The 19,590-nt window shown below is 49.9% G+C and overlaps 2 protein-coding genes across 2 annotated transcripts; both read left to right on the top strand.

The window, feature by feature from the left end:
* Window positions 1-295: 295 nt before the first annotated feature.
* Window positions 296-9,398, top strand: LOC124484749 (putative cytochrome P450 120). The gene is made up of 11 exons (XM_047045829.1): window positions 296-866; window positions 1,630-1,707; window positions 1,955-2,039; window positions 2,204-2,239; window positions 2,329-2,462; window positions 2,655-2,778; window positions 3,352-3,496; window positions 3,722-3,832; window positions 5,185-5,312; window positions 7,366-7,453; window positions 8,520-9,398. Exons 1-11 carry the CDS (start codon window positions 677-679, stop codon window positions 8,655-8,657), a joined length of 1,257 nt encoding a protein of 418 aa, XP_046901785.1. The 5' UTR covers window positions 296-676; the 3' UTR covers window positions 8,658-9,398.
* Window positions 9,399-14,595: 5,197 nt separating this feature from the next.
* On the top strand, window positions 14,596-18,546 carry dusp4 (dual specificity phosphatase 4). The gene is made up of 4 exons (XM_047045176.1): window positions 14,596-15,146; window positions 16,092-16,219; window positions 16,789-17,008; window positions 17,783-18,546. Exons 1-4 carry the CDS (start codon window positions 14,759-14,761, stop codon window positions 18,163-18,165), a joined length of 1,119 nt encoding a protein of 372 aa, XP_046901132.1. The 5' UTR covers window positions 14,596-14,758; the 3' UTR covers window positions 18,166-18,546.
* Window positions 18,547-19,590: the final 1,044 nt, after the last annotated feature.

The raw sequence follows: 19,590 nt of genomic DNA, 5'->3' as shown, positions 1-19,590 counted from the left end.
ATTTGGGGGGGCATTGGAGCCGACCCTGGCTATGACCTAGTCAACTAGCGTAGGCCTCACAATCATACTAGTTATCTTACGTCTCTGGCATATTCTCCAGACAGTATTAAATAGTAATATGTTTAGACTCAAATTGTGTGTTCGAATAATAGATTAAAGAGCGGCCTCGGGGAGAACAGAAGCAGACTAACACTGTCTTTTTGTTTGAATGGCTCAAGCAGTGATCACAGGAATTTGGGTACATTCTTCCAGCAACACTCAGGCTGTGGTAACTCCACCCTTGCTGGCAGTCTGCCTGGTGCTATGCTGGACCCGGGAGGAGAGGGGTCCGGTGCCGACGGCCAGAGGCTGCACTTTTTACGAGTCCAGGAAGCATACGGTTGCCATCGAGATAACGCAATGACACAGCAGTAATGAGATATATCGGTGCCCTAATGTCCACGTCTAACAGCCTATATGATCTTTTAGACAAGGAAGTAGGCTTGAATTAACGCATTAGACACTCTTTCTGTTTGCATCGTTTAATCCGTTTAACCAAGTGTCATTTAACCATGCTGATCCGCAGGTAGGCTAGAGTTTCAATACTGTACTTTGCAGTAAAGCAGTACTTTGAACCGTGTAGCTGAGCAACAGAAAGATCCGGAAACTACCATTAACGAGTGATAAACAGCAGATCATGGCGAAATTACCGGGAACTGCGGGTGTCTCTGTGCTTGGTGATAAATCAATGGAGTTTTACCGAGACCCGGTGAGTTTTTGCGAACAGCGCATTGAGAAGTACGGGACACGGATCTTCCAGTCAAGACTTCTGAACAAACCTACAACATTTGTCTGCTCGGTGGAGGGGATGCGAGAATTACTATGTGGTGGGTACACGTTGGTGTGAGTGTGTGTGTGCGTGTGTGTGTGTGTGTGTGTGTGTGTGTGTGTGTGTGTGTGTGTGTGTGTGTGTGTGTGTGTGTGTGTGTGTGTGTGTGTGTGTAATTAAATTACATTACATTACATTTAAAACGTTTTGTAAAGCCTCATTCATTATTCAGTCATTTAGAATCGGGGTTCAATTTCCATGAGCAAGTGTCCAACCCTATACCCAGATGTCACGGGACGTGATTAATATGTCTGGTAATACAATCCATAATCTAGGATTAGAAACGGTCTCTCCACCGACCGTATCATGAGATTCCCCCGTGACGTATCCAAATCGGCCGCAGAAGTAGTGATGTGTGTGTGTGTGTGAGAGAGAGAGGGGGAGGGGAGGGGTGTTATTATAGAGCATTTACCAACCCCTAAAACATGTTACAAAACATGTTTACGTTGTCGTAATGATATCTAAATGTAATGCGTGGTTTATCAGTTGTCTGCTTTGCAAACAACTGATACTTTGCAGATTCTTCTCCCATCACCTAGCAGACCCTTTTAACTGGGCGTGCATACTGTTATTTACCAGAGAGGAGGAGCTGTAGAGGGGTTCTGATTAGTGACAAGTGTTCTTGCAGGAACTGGCTTTGATTACACAAGCAGCAAACCTTTCCGAATCAGAGAACTGGATTGCCATCATAGCATTGCATTCATGTTCCTGTTTCTGAGCGTGTGGCCACATGTGTTTATGTGCTTACTTGTGTTTTCCAGAAAAGTCCTCTGTGTTCCTGAAGGACCCCACTGATGTCATGCACAACATGTATGGAGACAACATTGTGACCTCCAATGGTTAGCTGAACCTCAGACCCCCACACCCCCAGACCCTCAGACCAGGGCACCCCAACCCCCCCCACCCACACACACACACACACACACAGATACACACACACACACACACTGATATACACACACCCTGACTTCAGGCCTACATACCTTGAACATGTCACCAGGTGTGCGTTAGGCTCTATGCTGGTTTCATTAATCTTGTGTGTGTGTTTGTATGTGTGTGTGTGTGTTTTGTGTGTTTTGCACACAGGTGAGGAAGCGTGCCTATTGCGTCTGTCTTTGACCAGTCTGTTCACAGGGGTGTGTCTCGAGTCCTGGAATGATTACATCACCAGGTGACCACCAATCAGCAGGCTCCTTAGACATAAACAGTCTTCAGTCCTGTTGAACCTGAACAACAGAGTTCAGGTTCAACAGGGTGTGTGGGATATCTTGAATCCGGATCAGATGGTTCATTCTAAATATTACCTCTGTTGTCTCCGTGTTCTGTCTTGTCCAGAGTTTGTGAGAGATGCCTGAAGGACCTCTCTACAAGGTGAGCAACTAGACTCCTGACTCATTTGATCCTCTCAGCTGGTTGACATGCTGACCTGTGTGTGTGTGTGTATGTGTGTGTGCGTGTAGCAGGGAGCCCGAGTCAGTGTATCCCCTGTTTAAGCGTGTTGGGACAGAGCTTGTTCTTGGTCTGTTTCTCAACGTTCAGCCAGAGGAGCAGCTCTTCCAGGAGATCACACACCTCTGCACCCTGCACTGGCATGGTAGGATCCACTCATACACCACCTACGCTACACACACACACACATACTGTACAGACTTACACACACATATGGTACACACACACAGTTTCTTGCACCCACACCATTGTATACAACCACACATATACAGTACACACGTACTGTCTCACACACACACACACCCACAGACAGACTCACCCGCTCGCCCCACCACAGGTCTGATCTCAGCTCCTGTCAGTGTGAAGGTTCCTCTGTGGTCATCAGGCTTCTGCACAGCCCTGGAGGCCAGAGACCAGCTGCTGGACATCATCAGGGACAAGCTGCACACAGACACACAGGGGTGAGATGACTGCACGCACACACACACACACACACACACAGGGGTGAGATGACTGCACGCACACACACACACACACACACACACACACAGGGGTGAGATGACTGCACGCACACACACACACACACACACACACACACACACACACACACACACACACACACACACACACACACACACACAGGGGTGAGATGACTGCACGCACACACACACACACACACAGGGGTGAGATGACTGCACACACACACAGGGGTAAGATGACTGCACACACACACACACACACAGGGGTGAGATGACTGCACACACACACATACAGGGGTAAGATGACTGCAAGCACACACACAGGGGTGAGATGGCTGCAAACACACACACACACACACACACACACACACACACACACACACACACACACACACACACACACACACACACACACACACACACACAGGGGTGAAATGACTGCACACACACACACACACACACAGGGGTGTGAGAGGCTGCACACAGGTGAGAGAGATACGTTGGTGCCTGAAAACGTTTCTAGTTTTCGTTCCCTCCTCCCTGTCCTCCCTCCAGGTTCGTGGGTTCCCTGGGCTCCATCCCTCTCCCTGAGCCCAGCTGTGCCTCTCAGCATCTGCTTCTCTTCATCTCAGCTCTCATCCCCAAAGCTCTGGCCTCCCTGCTCACCTCCTTCACCATGGCCCTCAGCGGACCTCAGATGGTTCACACACACACACACACACATACACTTACATATGCACTCAAAGTCTCCTCCTCACCTTTGTATGTGTGTGTGTGTGTGTGTGTGTGTGTATGTCTTTCTGTGTTTGTAAATGTGTATGTGTGTGTGAAAAGTGTGAGAGTGTTTGCGTACTATGTTTGTGTGCGTGTGTGTGCGTGTATATAAATGTGTATATCAATGTGTGTATGTGTGTGTGGGTCCCAGGAGGAGACACGCCGCAGGGCCTGGTCTGACCCCGTCTATCTCCACCATATCCTGCTGGAGGTCCAGAGACTGTGGCCGCCATTCATTGGTGGACGCAGGATAGCCAATCAGGTCAGTTCTTCTTCACTGCCACAGCAAATGGGGGTGTCATGTACCTGTTTATAACTAGGGGGCAGAGGAGTCCTATACACATTAGCCTGTCCCTTATCCAAGCCTTGCCCAACCAGCCCTCATCATCACCATAGCAACCTCTTTATAGAGAGCCTCCTCGGTGTTAGTACTAAGATGCTACTTTGAGCCAATCAGGTTTCTTTGTTGTTGGTCACTCAGTACGGCTGACCCGCTGGCTCGACCCCGACCTCCATCTGAGATTTGTGTGACCTCATCTCTGTTTTATGCAACCACCAATTGGAGGAATTGATTCTGTGATTGACTGTGTGATTGCGTGGCCGGCCCCGCAGCCTGGCTGCTGCTGGTTGGCTGAGAGGAGCTGTGTGGGAGCGTGGTGGAAAGAGCAGCGTTGGTGGATGTGGGGGGTGAAACCCAGCAGTGGTGTGACCTGGGGAGGGGTCTGGCAGTAGAGAGGCAGCCAGGTGTAGCCAGAGCACTGCTCTGCATCCTGAACAGGTTCTAGAAAGCACACACAGCACACACACTGGAGACACACTGTATACACACACACACACACAATCCTGCACCATTTTTGTTGTATGCGGTTGTTTTTTTTTCTGCAGGTGTCTCCTCTGTTGTTATGTTGTTATGTTTTGTGTGGACGAGTGAGGCCCAAGAATATGGAGTTGGATTCGTTTCATAATACACAAACAAATGTAACGCGATTCACAAATGTATTGTCGGGATTCACAAATAAATGTCACGGGATTCAACATCTTTGACCCCATTACATTTATTTGCAAACATGTGTGTGTTGATTTTTGAACTTTCCTGTCGTGCTTAGATTCACAGATGCATTTTTTCTTAAAGATATTTTCTGGAGCCTAATGCCATTAACGTGTCTATGTGTCTAGCCTAGGAAACACTTAAAATGACTAAACATGGATCCTGCCATTCTCAAGAATATTCAATCACATGATAATTGATTTAATAAGATTAACAAGCTTCATTTACATTTGGTGGGCAGCTACCAGACGACATTGCTCATGATCTCAAGGAGACAATGTCCGTTATTATGGTGGGTTGTTATAGTCCAATTTTTTGTGAATCACGACAATACATTTGTGAATCACGTTACATTTCTTTGTGAATTATGAAACTAATCCAACTCCATACAAGAACAGTATCTGATGATGTCATTAGCTAATGGGGATCCTCATCAAATCCACACACACTGCACACTCACATAAGCTGACACACACACACACACACACACACACTCAGTGTACAGGAGGTAGAGTTCATTGACAATGTCTTGATGCTCATGTGGAAACGGTCCCCTCCCCCTCTAGGACACGTCCCTGGGGGGGTTCCTGGTTCCCCATGGTTACGCAGCCATGTACATCAGCCATGGAGTGCATCGTGACCCAGAAGTCTTCACACACCCTCATGACTTCCTGCCTGAGAGGTGGAGTGGCAGGTACAGTGTGTGTGTGTGTGTGGGTATGGTGTGTGTGCGTGTATGGGTATGGTGTGTGTAGGGAGTATGGTGTGTGTGTGTATGTGGGGAGGGGGGGGCGTGTGTGTGTCAGAATCAACTTCATTGGTCACAAGCTCATGGAGCAGGTTGCTATGGCAGAGGATCCTTAGCGATGAAGGATAGGGTCTGGAGATGAGTCATAGAGAGGGAGCAGCAACGTGAGAGTCAGGTGACTGCGGCTCTGCTGCTCTCTGTGTGTGTGTGTGTGTGTGTGTGTGCAGATAGTAGAGACTATAAGGGAGACCATTCATCCTCCTCCTGAATGAGGGTTTAGGACTGGTGAACCCTCATGACAGGATACTCACACACACACACATTCACGGTGTGTGGAGGGGTAGGACCCAAACGCAGGAGAGTACGCAGCCATGTCGAAAACAGAGGTTTAATAGCAAACCGGGAAACAAGTAGGGTACTCACGCAGTGTCAGGGGTATTAGTAATGACAAGACAAAGACTGGACACAAAACGGAAACCTAAATACACAGAAACAAACAAGACACAGGTGGACACAATGACGCTAACGAGAACGAGACACAGGTGAAGACAATGAGACAGGGAAACACCAGGCCAGGGCAAAACCAAAAACAGGGGGGCACGGCTGTGGCCGTGACACTCACGCACACATACACACTCACCTCTTTGTCTTTTCCTGCAGACCCCAGGCAAATTAGATCTCCCTTTATGAAAATACCTAAATATGCGTGTGTGTGTGTGTGTGTGTGTGTGGGGGGGGGGGGGGGGGGGGGGGGGGGGCATTAAGGAGCAAAGAAACTGTCAAAAAGAAAATGCATTAGTGAAACACATTTCCATAGAGGCAGTAGAATTAATGCATTTTCCATCAATGGACCTTGTATCCATTAAGAAGGACTATTTGTCAAAGCTCTGGAGATGTTTTGGGAGTTGGAGGAGCTCTGTTTGTTTGTGTGTGTGTGTGTGTCTGTCTGTGTGTGTGTGTGCGTGTCAGTCAGTCAGTCAGTCAGTCTCTATACAGTACCAGTGTGTTGCTGCAGCCATTTTCCTATCTCTGTTATCATACCTGTCCTCCTTCTTCTGTCCCTCCTTCCTGTTTGCAGTATGTTCCCTTCCCCCTCTCCTGCTGGCTCTCTTATCTCTCTCTCATTCATCCATTCATCATGTGCTCTGGGAACTACAGATCTATGAATGAAGACCCCCCCCCCCTCTCTCTCTCTCTCTCTCTCTCTCTCTCTCTCTCTCTCTCTCTCTCTCTCTCTCTTCATCTCTCTCTCTCTCTCTCTCTCTCTCTCTCTCTCTCTCTCTCTCTCTCTCTCTCTCTCTCTCTCTCTCTCTCTCTCTCTCTCTCTCTCTCTCTCTCTCTCTCTCCCCTTCCTGGGGGAATTCAGCAAGTAGCTGTTGCCATGGTAACTAGTCAGCTCTCCTTGCCAATGGGGATTCCCTGACTGCGGGACTGCTTCTGTGTGTGTCTGTCCTAATATTGGGTGCATTTGCAGAGTTGTGTGTGCGTGTGGGGTGACGGGGGGGTTTTGATCCCCTTCAGGAGTGAGTCAGAGCGCTACCGTGCTCCCCTCCCGGTGTGTGTGTGTGTGTGGGGAGGTGTAAACAGTAAACATAGAAGCAGAGAATCATTTTGCCCGTCAGCCTGTCAACCTGGTTCTGTCTGCCTGATTTTGTCAACCTGGTTCTGCCTGCCTGATTTTGTCAACCTGGTTCGGTCTGTCTGATTTTGTCAACCTGGTTCTGTCTGTCTGATTTTGTCAACCTGGTTCTGTCTGTCTGTTCCCTGAGCCCCTCTACTGTGACTCCAGTAGGCCTGGACACACACACACACACACACAGGAAGCCAGTATGATGGGGATGACATGAATCCATCCTGTCTTTGTTTCCTGCTGATGATTGCTGAACCTGGCCTCTGTTACACGGCTGGGTGTGATGTCACCAGGTGCTGTGTCCCAGGGGTGCTCATACATCCGCTCACACGCACACATCTGACAGCATCTGGGATTCTGATTCTCCAGGAACTCGGGCCAGGAGCACCTCCTCTGTAGCCTAGGCAATGGACCCAGGAACTGCATCGGAAGCCAGCTCAACTACGTCTTCCTCAAGGTGACTCCTCCCAATCCTCATGTCTCTCCCCCTGCCTCCCCACCCCTCTCTCCTCCCAGCCCCCCCTCACTTCCTGTGGGGTGACCCAGATGTAACAGAGGAGTCCTCACAGGGCCTTAGGCTGCGGAGAGCAGCAGGCTGGTCAGGTGGTGAAGCCAGGAGCAGCAGGCGGTGCTGGGGGAGGAAGTGGAGCAGAGCCCTGGAGGCTGGCTACCGGGGGGGTGGGGGGGGGGGGAGGTTGTTACCATGGTGAGTTTTGCCTCCGGGCTCTAGAACAGACCAGCTGTGCGTTGCGGCAATGCTCAGACTGGGACTGCCTGTCCACAAACTCCACTCCCACACACAGACAAACGCACCTACTGTATACACACACACAGTCCAGCTGGGAGCAGGTGAGAACAGGACAGGTGTGCTGCCTTGACAACAGGAAGCTCATGTGTTTCCTGTGGGTGATGAGAGGCAAGGAGATCTGGAGAATGGACTGAGGTCATTTGACTGGGAGTTCAGGTAACACAGATAACCCCCCCCCCCCCTCCACACAGACACACACACATGGACACCAGCCCCACACACACAAGCATGTTGCAGACTGACAATGATCATGCAGATAGTGATGGATGACTCCATTTTGCTGCTGACTGTCAAACTCACCCCCCCACACACACACACACACACATGCACACAAACACACGGGGTGGAGGGAAGGTGTGAAGAGGGATGGAAGGATAGAGGGGTGGATGCTGTCACCAGAAGAGTGTATGCAGGTCAGAGATGAGTCATACTCTCCTTCCCCCTCCCCCCCCCCCCCCCTCCCTCCCTCCCTCCCTCCCACTCGTGCCCTCCCTCTCATCTCTTCTTTTCCCCTCACCTACTCTCTTCATGCCCCGCCCAGAGGACAGGCTGCTGCCATTCATGTAACCCTGCCACCTGACCTACCACCTGACCTACCACCTGACCTACCACCTGACCTACCACCTGACTGGACTGAGACTTCGACCTTCGAGCGTTTGACCATTTATTTTATTTTTGAGAGTCTGAAGTGTGTATTTGTTTGTGTGTGTTGCAGGCCGCTTGTGTGTACCTGTTGCAGCACTATGACTGGATCCTGGACCCCCCCTCTCAGGATCTCCAGTATAAATGGCTGCCGGTGTCCCGCCCCTCCAACCCCCCCACTGTCACCTTCACCCCCCTACCGGACCAATGATGGCACAGCACCGAGAAGGATGGACCAATCAGACCTGTGTGACCTCAAAGATGAAAGACTCAAGGAACAATCAAGTGTTCTTCAGCATCCCTGCTGACCAGAGCAGAGACACACCTTCAAATCACTAGCGACTTTGGCTGTGATTGGATGGTTTGTGAAGACATTACTGAAGATCACAGATCACACAATCCTCTTGTAGCAAAAGGAAGAGAACGTTTATGATCATCATAGGTGCTGTTAAGGAATGTGCTCACGCACACACATGCACACACACGCACACACACACCCTATCCCCTAGCAACTACTGCTGCTCAGCAACAGCTCGGCCCAGTGACAGTAGAACACCTAGCCCTTAGTAGCCAGTAGCAGTCTGTTAGCATGCTGCTCTCATACTCTCACTCTCTCTCTTTCTATTTCTCGCTCTCTCACACACACACACACTCACTCACAGTGACCTGCTGTTTGTAAGAGATGGGGCTGGAATAACCAAGATGTGTGCAATTTTTGATATTGTCTTTTGTCTATTATTTATTCATGTGATGAGAAGACAGTGGTTGGTGCTGTGCTTTTGTGTGAGGGTGTGACCTTGACCTTGTCAATGCTGTCTCTCATGCTGTGAATAATCTGGAACCCAGATTCCGTCCACTGTTGCAATGTTGGGTTATCTGGATTTAGCACATTCATGCGTTTTCCATATAAAAAACCTCTATGAAACAAGTGAAGAGTGTATGTATGTATGTGTGTGTGTGTGTCTGCTATGCTATGCTGCCTATCTTGGATATGGAATTTAGTTTAGGGCAGTGAAGGACATGATTGTACTGCAGGCTGCACAACAGACTTGCATTCACACACACATGCACTCACACAACAGTCTGTTGACATCCCCCTCTCTCACGCACATGCTGTGGTAGATAATGTGTCATTGTGGCGAGAGTGTGGCGAGTGTATGAGTTATTCTGAAAGCGTCATACATACTCTGGCCTGCTGACCTGGCTTAGGAGTGGGGGGGGGCTAGACCTGTAGCTTCGGGGGGTGGTCATGCGGATCAGCCCCCCTCCCGCTCCCCCCCCCCCCCCAAGCACGCAGACGCGTCTCTGACCTTTGTTCAGACTCTGGCATGTTTATCCCTGAGTTGGGAGACAGACTGTCTAAACAGTCATCCACTAGAGTCGACCCAACAAAGAGATGACTGTTCCTCTGGGTCTGGGTGCAACAGCTCAGCTCAGTATATGGGGGGACGGGGGCGCTCTTACATTCTAGAACTATGCGATTACATTGAAAGCTTCATGTTGTTGTTAATCATCCATAAACACGTAACCATGTCAATGTGTAGCTACAGTATGTCAACGTCTAACCATGGAAAGGGGCTCGCTCGCCTAAAATTTGATTAAAGGGCCATTGAGGTTCCACTCCCACCTCATGTCTGGGGTGGATGGCAGTGCAGCTGGTGTACAGTGGAGCAGCTTTCCAAACCAGGCGGGGTGGGGGGTGGCAGAAATCATTCCAGGCAGATTACTGTAAGGACCTTAGAATACCAGCCTTACTAAGCTGTTAGAGTGTGTGTGTGTGTGTGTGGGGGGGGGGGAGAAGCTGTGCTTCATGTTTCTCTCCTCCTACACTCATCTCTCCTGGCATCACAATTCCTCACCCTGGTGTTTCCATGACAACTGCGACCCGGGAGGCTGTCAGACAGGAAGTGACACTGCTGATGTCTCACCTGCCCTCCCCTCTCACCTGACAGCCGGAGCCCATCCCAATTTGCCAGCTTTCCCCAATCAGAGGAAGGCATGAACTGCCATCCTGCTGCCCTCATCTATATATATGAACACGATATGAAATGAGATAATTCCTCTCCTCACTGTGTGTGTGCGTTATTGTGTGCGTGTTACTCAACAGAATAGGGAAGTTGGTAGGAGGTCGGTAGAGGACTGGTCGTTGGTTGTCATGGGGATGTCAGTCAGTTGGTTGTCAGATAGTTGTGAGGTGGTGTTTCCTGTTTCCTGGGCATGCCTCCTGAAGAGCAGGGCCACATGTGTTTGTTTTAAAAGCAGCTTATCACAGACATGTGACCAAGCAGGTCAGGGACAGACGCACTTAAACACATACACACTGACACTTAAACACATACACTCTGACATGCACATTTAAAAAGCCTGCAGGTTAGTGTTCAGTTCGTTGACTCATGGTGTGAGTGATACTGCAGAAAGATGCAGCTCTCATTTAGCACCAAACCAGAGCTGTTGTCAGAGTACAAAACCAGACAAACAGTGAAGTGAATCCGTCTTTAGAGCTGGTCCACGGTCACATGATCAAATGATTCACTCACTGCTGAGGGGAGGAGCAGTTAGAGGAGGGAGGAAAAAAAACAAGGAGGAGAGAAGGAAAAGCGACGAGAGGAAGAGAGACACAGAGGACAGCAGACATGTGAGAGAATACACAAACACAAACACACACACACGTGTCTGCAGTGAGACGAGATGGAGCGGTGACGTGCTCAGGTGTGTGTGAGAGGAGCACATAGTCATAAAGCCCTCCAGCTGCCAGCCAGCTCCCTTTAACACTAACACTCTGCTTCCTCTTTCTCTCCCCTTCCTCTCGCCCGCCCACCCTCTCCTCCCCAGCTCCCTCTCTCGCCCGCCCACCCTCTCCTCATCTCCACCCTCGCGTCGTCCTCCTCCGCCGCTCTCACTTCCCTCTCCTCTGCCACCGTCCTCTCTCTTCCCTGCCCCTCTCCCAACCTCGCCCCACACCCTTCCTCTCCTCTGAACCCTCTCCCCCTTTTTTATCTCACCCCCCCTATCTCTCCCATCTCACACTTTGAGGGGCAAAACCTGACAACTTGTATGTCTAATTTATTCAAATACAATGAAATAACCATAACAGGTATCATTACATTGGCCTCAGAGTAGCGAGCAGGGTAGGGGCCATGTTACAGAACACACCCATGGTTGGTAACATAGCAGTCAACATGGTAGTGGTGAAGAAAAGTGATGTACTTCTCTTAAGCAATGGCGTGACTAGTCAGGTTTTGGGTTTCGAAGTAGTAAGAACTTGTAATGGAAAGGAAACATTAACAGGAGATGGACCTAGTTTACTGAAACCAGACACAAGCAGGGAGGCAGTAACCATGGTGAGCAGGATGACACACTCACTGCAACAGGAAGTGTGGTGTTCTGTCTTCCTGTCCTTAGACAGAAACAACAAAGCGAGGAAAGCAGCTACACGAGCCAGTGTGTGTATAGTGTGTTGGTGTGTGTGGAACTAATATCATTCTGTTTCCTGTCTATAATCCCTGAGATTCAGGTCTGGATTGTTGCCACGTGCTTTAGCCACTCTGAAGCTAACACACACACACACTCTGGGCTGGTGCGATGAGATTAGTCCGGGTTATCCTTCCAGACAGCCTTGACTGTGTGTGTGTGGGGGGGGGGGGGGGGGGGGGGGGGAGGGGGTAGTTAAACGTAGGTTATAGTTATACGGATGTGACCAGAACAAGGTCTCCCATCTGCTCTGACAGATTTGACTATTCAAAACATCCAGCTTTGAATGAGGCTCTAGCTAGCAGCTTTACACACACACACACACACACACACACACACACACTGCTTGCTGAAATATCCTTTTTGTCTAGATAACCTCTTCCTGTTCCTGACCAACCATATTTGGTCATTTGTTCCTCATGCATGTCCAAGGTCCACATTTGACCCATCCAAACCCCTAAATCCTAACCCTGACTCTGACCTTACCTTCCATGCAAACCTATAGGAGGACTAACTTCCATACGGAGCAAGACGTAACATGAGGAAAGACAAGACAGAGAGAACAAGCTCAAAGTTGCCATGACCACCACAGAGTCAGCTTGTTGTAATCTTTCACAGAAGTCGTTTGGGGTCGTTGGCACAGCAACTGTCACTGATTAACCTAAAGAGTTTCCAGACACAGACCCCCCCTTCACACACATAGACTCACACACAAGGCCCCCACACCTTCCCGGGAGTAATCAGCCTGTCTGGTATGTCTTATCAATCCTGACAAGTGGAACACTTTGACATACACACACCACATGACACAGACACATAACAGTTCATCCGGCTGTCTCATTATAGAAAGGCATGCATGCTCCACACACAGACAGGCACACACACACATACACCATACACACATACACGATACACACACACACACACATACACCATACACAAACAGGATATTGGTAAGATCAGCTGAGAGAAATATTCACACACTCAAATCAATTCATGAAACATACCACTCAAAGTAGGGGCTTAAAAATTGGATTATGGTCTTATGATGGTTAGAGAGAGGGAGAACAAGAAAGAGAAAAACGGAGAGAAAAATAGAAAGTGAGAAAGAGAGAGTGCTGTACGTGGAAGGCACGGGGGTGGGGGTAAGACAATGAGCAAAAACGAGAAAGATGGAATGGAAAGACAAATGTGAACATTCTCAAGGGAGTAGTGGGTATGTGAATGTGTGTGTGTGTGTGTATTTCTGTGTGTCTGTGTGTGTGTGTGTGTGTGTGTGTGAGAGAGGGCGGAGTCATATTACATCAGAGCAGAGAAGCCCCTCTTCACAGTCCAATCACAGTTCAAGCCTGGCTCTGTTGGCTGTCTTACCCGTCTCTCCCTTGTTGCCATGACAGCCACGGAGGTTCTCTAGGAGACAGGTTTTTTGTTGACTGTGTGCACGGCGATGGGTGCTACGACAACAAGACACTGTCGTTCTGATGCCGGTGTCCACCAGAACCTGTCCATCTCCTCCTTCCTTCCCTGCTTGTCTGTCTGTGTGTGTGTGTTTGTCTGCATGAGCATGCGTATATCAGTGCGTTAGCTCATCTCAGACTCAGATGACATCATGCAAAGCTCCTGCCTCCTCCTCCTCGCCTGTCGCACACCATGCAAAGGAGCCCCACCCCCCAGGACTGCGCTAGCCTGCAGAGCTAGAGTCTGGGGATGAGATCTCCGGGGGCTTTCTTTTGTTGTTGTTCCCCCTCTGTAACAGTAACACCAGACCCCCTCACCAGACCCCCTCACCAGACCCCCCTCACCAGACCCCCTCACCAGACCCCCCTCACCAGACCCCCTCACCAGACCCCCCTCACCAGACCCCCCTCACCAGACCCCCTCACCAGACCCCCCTCACCAGACCCCCTCACCAGACCCCCCTCACCAGACCCCCTCACCAGACCCCCCTCACCAGACCCCCCTCACCAGACCCCCCTCACCAGACCCCCTCACCAGACCCCCTCACCAGACCCCCCTCACCAGACCCCCCTCACCAGACCCCCCTCACCAGACCCCCTCACCAGACCCCCCTCACCAGACCCCCCTCACCAGACCCCCTCACCAGACCCCCCTCACCAGACCCCCTCACCAGACCCCCACGGACCCAGGTGTGAAGGCATGCACAACTGCAGGGAAGGACAGAGGGTAAAGGAGAGAGATTGATAGATGACAGGAGAGGTGGATTTGCAAAAGCAGAGAGGAGGAATGAGTATGCTAGAACACAGATAGTTTTATATAGTATCTGGTAAGACTAGGACACTGGCACATTATTTCAAATATGTTACAAAAAAGTCCTCCTACTACATACACTAATAAATAATAATCTAATGTCAGAATAACCAAGAAGTCATGTAGGCCTCATCCGCATAGCCTGTCGTCCAATACAAACTAATACGATGCCTTTTTAAGAGTGAATCAGTCGGAGACCAGAATACATATTTGACTTAATATGCTACTACTTGATATGCTAGGTTTGATCTCCGCAGACTCCGCGCCTTTCATGTATAGTCAACTTTTTTTATGAATGAGAAAAGGAAGGAGGCTCGTGAATGGTGCTCGTGCTGTGACGTCAGCCCCATTGTGACGCCACCCAGCCATGGTAGAGCGCTCGCTGCAGCGCAAGCCCCATTCATAAAACGGAAAGGAAGGTGACTGGCTGCGCGTGATAGTAATGCTCTCGGGAGAATAGAGAGCCCCACAGTGCAACAACACACACAGGAAACCGCACAGGATTAAACGTCACAGAACATTTACTGCCTGTCCAGATTCGTTGCACACCGAGCTGAAGCTTTCCCTCCAGTTATGGGGGAGAACATGGTGATGATGGATGACCTCTGCGAGATGAGCTGTAATGTTCTGAAGAGACTGCTGAAGGAAGACCACGCGAAGTGCCTGCTGCTGGACTGTAGGTCGTTCCTGGCCTTCAGCGCGGGGCATATCCGGGGCGCCGTCAATGTCCGCTGCAACACGATAGTCCGGCGCAGAGCCAAGGGCTCTGTAAGCTTGGATCAGATACTACCCGGGGACGAGGAGGTCCGGTCCCGGCTGAGTTCAGGGCTGTACTCCGCTGTGGTCCTTTACGACGAGAGGACGCCCGACTCGGACACAGTGAAAGACGGTAGTACAATTACACTGGTGATGAACGCGCTCTACCGGGACACGGTTGGAACGGAGACCTACCTACTGAAAGGTAACGCTCCATCATTCACATGAAGCAATAAGAACAAGCTTGTCTTGATCTTTGTTTACTAACATCAACCAGTGTAGGCTATATGAACAGGTTAAAACAACACCGTTGGTAATACAACTGTGATAATAGTAATATATGTACAATGTATTTAATACGTCATGTAGCCCCTACATCATTTTTGTCGTTTATTTGTCGTTTAAAAATAGCAAATGGTCCATTGTGTGTAATTGTGCTGGTGCGCCGTGCGCGCACCACAACAAGAGCTACACACAGCCCAAATGGGCACGAGCTTTTTATCAATGAGGTAATGCCAACTAAAGCTGATGCGCACATCTGGGGCTCGACGTAGATGTGCTGCAGTGTTTCCAGCTCTTTCTCACCCCAACCCAGACAGGCGCCACACATGCTCGACATCCCACAAGACTGGTGGTGTTAATGTTACTATCGATAATTATGGCGTATCATGGGTTTTTATTGCTAGGACATTCTTGTGACGCAGTTCCACTGTAGCATAAAGCACCGTTAATCCTGTTTCTAATCCTACATAGGTTAGGTTCTATTTGATTTTATTGAGGAAAATAATGTGCACTGTTGTCACATGGTTTAGGCCTACACAGTGGCGACGCTTTTTACATTTCATCTCAGCACCCCTAAAAATATAATAAAAAAGTATTCAATATTTTGCGTAATAAAACATACATGTATTAACCTAATTGTTATCCAGTGAAATTAGAGATTTATAGCAAGGGGGTTTAGAATTGCCCCTGGGCCTACATATAAAAGTAAATAAAAGAATGCAATAATTTTGTCGTGCGTGTCCTATTTATTGTAGTATTTATTATTTAAACAAAAAACTGGTGCTTATTTAGCCATGGCTTTACCAAGTTAGTCGGACTATCACTCTTGTATGTGCTAATCCTCGACATGTCATGTTTTTCATTGCAGGAGGCTACGACAGGTTTTACGCAGAGTTCCCAGAGTTGTGTGTGAAGACCAAGTCCCTGCCCTCGTTTACCTCCCAGTCCAGCCTGGACTCCACATGCTCCTCGTGCGGCACACCGCACCCCGACCAGGTAGGACAACGGTTATTTACTTTTACGTTGCATAAAACAGGATTCCGGCCATTTGCCGATATGAGTTTGGCCCTCCCTCTGTCCTCGAGTGGGTGGGATGTCTGACGATTGACGAACATTGCCCCCTTCCTCTCGTGGAGTACATCTGTTAGGAATATCGATCATTTCCTGCCTGCGCGAGCAGAAGCCCTCAGCAGTAGTGACATAACGGCGTCCGGATCAATAATGTGTCCAGTGATCGATCACCGTGACGGCCTGGGAAATCACACCAATGACCTAGATAGCTCAATTCGTTCTATTTAAAAATCATTATAATGTAGTAATTTATCAGACGCTTTTATCCAAAGTGACGCAGGGGGATTTTAACCTGCAACTTATTGATCTGATATTCAGTTCTCTACCTGTGCGCTATAGGCTACCTCTCTAATATACAAAAGAGAAATACAATTGACAAAATATGTTTTTATTAATCAGCACAAATACTACTCAGTAAATGCATTGTCAAATTGTAGTTGAGGAGTATACACATGAAATCTATAATACCATGTCCTCTCCTCCCCTGTCCCCAGGGAGGTCCAGTGGAGATCCTGCCCTTCCTCTACCTGGGGAGTGCCCTCCATGCCTCCAGGAAGGAGACGCTGGACAGCCTGGGCATCACAGCCCTGCTCAACGTCTCCTCCAACTGCCCCAATCACTTCGAGGGGACCTACCAGTACAAGTGCATCCCAGTGGAGGACAACCACAAAGAGGACATCAGCTCCTGGTTCCTGGAGGCCATTGAGTTCATAGGTGAGTCCAGCTGAGGAGGAAAAGAGGAGGGGTCTGGGTGGCTGGAGGAGGAGAATTGTATTTGCATTCAGACGTTAGGTCTAGTTCCTTATATGGATCTATGTGATGTTTGTGAAAAGGGAAGCTTGTACACCAGAGCCTGGGGCTGGTTAAATGATCCTGATGGCCCAGTTGTCCCAGTGGAGCCTGATGGTCTAGTTCTGTTCCTCTGAGTACCTCAGATCGCTATCAGTTCTTGGCTAAGAGGTATTAACGTTAGCGACTGAGAAGTAGTGTGTGTGTGTGTCTCTGTGTCTAGTGATAAACACACACACACACACACACATACACACACACTGTTATGGAGCAGGGAGACACCAGTATGAAGGGGAGAGCCTTGTGTAAAAGTGTGTGTGTAGCTTCTGTGTGTGTGTGTTTGACAGTGTCAGAGTTAGCAGCTGAGGGACCAGAGTCTGACTCATACACTGTTCTTGGGTGCTACTTGCTTGGTGTTATTTCCAAACTGAGTGTGTGTGTGTGTGTCGGTATGTTTGAGTGAACCATTTGATGGTGGCTTCGGGTGAAACTGAACACACATACAGACTGACTGGTGTCGTCTGTGTATCTTTGCTGCAGGATGCCAATTTGCATGTCTGTTTGCCTCAGGAAACGGTGATGTGACCGTGTGTGTCTGAGCGTGTGTGGGCGTGCGCTTCCAGAGCTGTTGACCAATGGGTTACATTTCTGACTTCTCTCTTTCTCTCTCTCCCCTTCCCCCCCCCCCCCACCCCCCAGACTCGGTGAAGGAGTCCAGTGGGCGTGTCTTGGTGCACTGCCAGGCTGGCATCTCCCGCTCCGCCACCATCTGCCTGGCCTACCTGATGATGCGGAAGCGCGTGCGCCTGGACGAGGCGTTTGAGTTTGTGCGCCAGCGCCGCAGCATCATCTCGCCCAACTTCAGCTTCATGGGGCAGCTGCTGCAGTTCGAGTCCCAGGTGCTCGCCACGTCCTGTGCCGTCGAGGCCTGCAGCCCGCTGGCCACGCTGGGGCCCAAGTCTTCCGCGTCCTCCGTCACGCCCACCTCCCCTTTCATCTTCAGCTTTCCCGTCTCCGTGGTGGCCACGTCCAGCGGCCTCGCTTACCGGCACAGTCCAATCACGACCTCCCCCAGCTGCTGATGCCCCGCCCCTCCCTATCAGACACTGAACTGCCATTGGCTGCTGAGATTCATCCTCCCCTCCCTCCATATAGACTTCTAGGTACTGGTCCGGGGGGGGGGAGGGGTTTCTCATTGGCTCACTGGCTGTGGAAGCCTTTCAGGTGCCAAGGACCGCTGTCCTTGACAGACTGGCGTGGCGGCCAATGAACAGGCTTTGTGGTGTGGAAAAACAGGCTGCAGGGCAGAAATCCTGTTTCCATGGATACGGCACTTCCTGTGTTTGAGTGTGAGTGCGGAGGTAGGAAAGAGGGAGGGGTCAACACGTCTTCACCACTCTTGTCATTCTGGGTCTCCCCTTGCTGCTAGAGCGAAAGAGGGGGAAGGGAGGAGGATAGGAGGGAGGGAGAGAGAGAGGGAGGGTGGGATAAAGAGAAGGAGGCCGAGAGGGGGGAGAGAGATAAGGCAGAGACGAGGAAGAAGGTGGGGGGGACGAGGGGAAGAGAGGGTGAGGAGGAGACGGAGGGAGGGGGAAGGGAGAGGAGCGGGAGGAGAGAGGCCTGTCACTCTGCAGGGCTGTGACACAGCGCAGCAGCCTCTCCAGTTTGACAGGTGTTCTCTGCTGGCATCCTGTCCTGCTTCTAGTCCCCACATCCTCTTCCTGTCCTCTTAGCCTTTCATGCTTTTATATCCCTTCATCCTCCTCCACATCCTCTCTTCCTCCCCCTCTCCCCTTCCAATAGATTTGATGAGTGACAGAGTGAGAGACCTGAAAACCCTTGCCCCTGCAGCAGGGCCCCGGAGACCCCTAGCTCTCCCTCCCTGCGTGGTCCTGACAGGGTTGTCCTGTTCCTCAGGAACAGTCCCTGGATGTGCCCGTGTGTCTCTCTCGAAACTGGACAATGAACTGCCAAATCCACAACTAAGCATTTGGACTCTGCGATCCCATCGGTGGAATCCTCTCTACTTGTGTCTGTATCTCTGCCTAAATTAGAGCAATAATGTCCTCCCTTCTCCTCCCCCTCTCACTCACCAAAGCACTGCTGTAGTGGTCTGTCTCTCCTTGGTAGTAGATGGTGCCCAGGAATACAGAGTAAGACTCCGACAGAGCTGTTTGCCTTATAAGAGCGCACGGGCCGTGTGCCTGTGAGCATGTGTGTGTGTGTTGTGTCTGTCTGGTTCTCCATGAAGAATGTTCTTTCACTGCTCTGTGGGCCAGCATATTATGGTCTGTTGTTGTAGACATACATGTGATACTGGTGGTCTACGTTTGGGATTGATTAACAAAACGGTATATCTAGGTTGTGTTTTGCCTCAAGCTCTATACCCATATTTTGTAGAGACTGCCGATGGACCCAAACTGGCCAAATGCACAACAACCAATCAATGGTCTCTTCACAACATAGTGACCTACGCACAAATCACCTCTCAGATAGGCAGACAGGCG

This window comes from Hypomesus transpacificus, chromosome 22, assembly GCF_021917145.1.
Source record: "Hypomesus transpacificus isolate Combined female chromosome 22, fHypTra1, whole genome shotgun sequence".
Lineage (NCBI taxonomy): Eukaryota > Metazoa > Chordata > Actinopteri > Osmeriformes > Osmeridae > Hypomesus > Hypomesus transpacificus.
Note: the sequence above shows the minus strand (reverse complement) of the source record. Positions and strands in the feature narration are given on the sequence as shown.

Bases quoted from the DNA above. Each gene is read 5' to 3' on its own strand.
- LOC124484749 (XM_047045829.1), top strand. From the start codon at position 677: ATGGCGAAATTACCGGGAACTGCGGGTGTCTCTGTGCTTGGTGATAAA. The intron at 2,463-2,654 runs GTAGGATCCACT...GCCCCACCACAG, and splicing joins CTGCACCCTGCACTGGCATG to GTCTGATCTCAGCTCCTGTC. The intron at 2,779-3,351 runs GTGAGATGACTG...TCCTCCCTCCAG, and splicing joins CTGCACACAGACACACAGGG to GTTCGTGGGTTCCCTGGGCT.
- dusp4 (XM_047045176.1), top strand. From the start codon at position 14,759: ATGGGGGAGAACATGGTGATGATGGATGACCTCTGCGAGATGAGCTGT. The intron at 15,147-16,091 runs GTAACGCTCCAT...TTTTCATTGCAG, and splicing joins GGAGACCTACCTACTGAAAG to GAGGCTACGACAGGTTTTAC. The intron at 17,009-17,782 runs GTGAGTCCAGCT...CCCACCCCCCAG, and splicing joins GGAGGCCATTGAGTTCATAG to ACTCGGTGAAGGAGTCCAGT.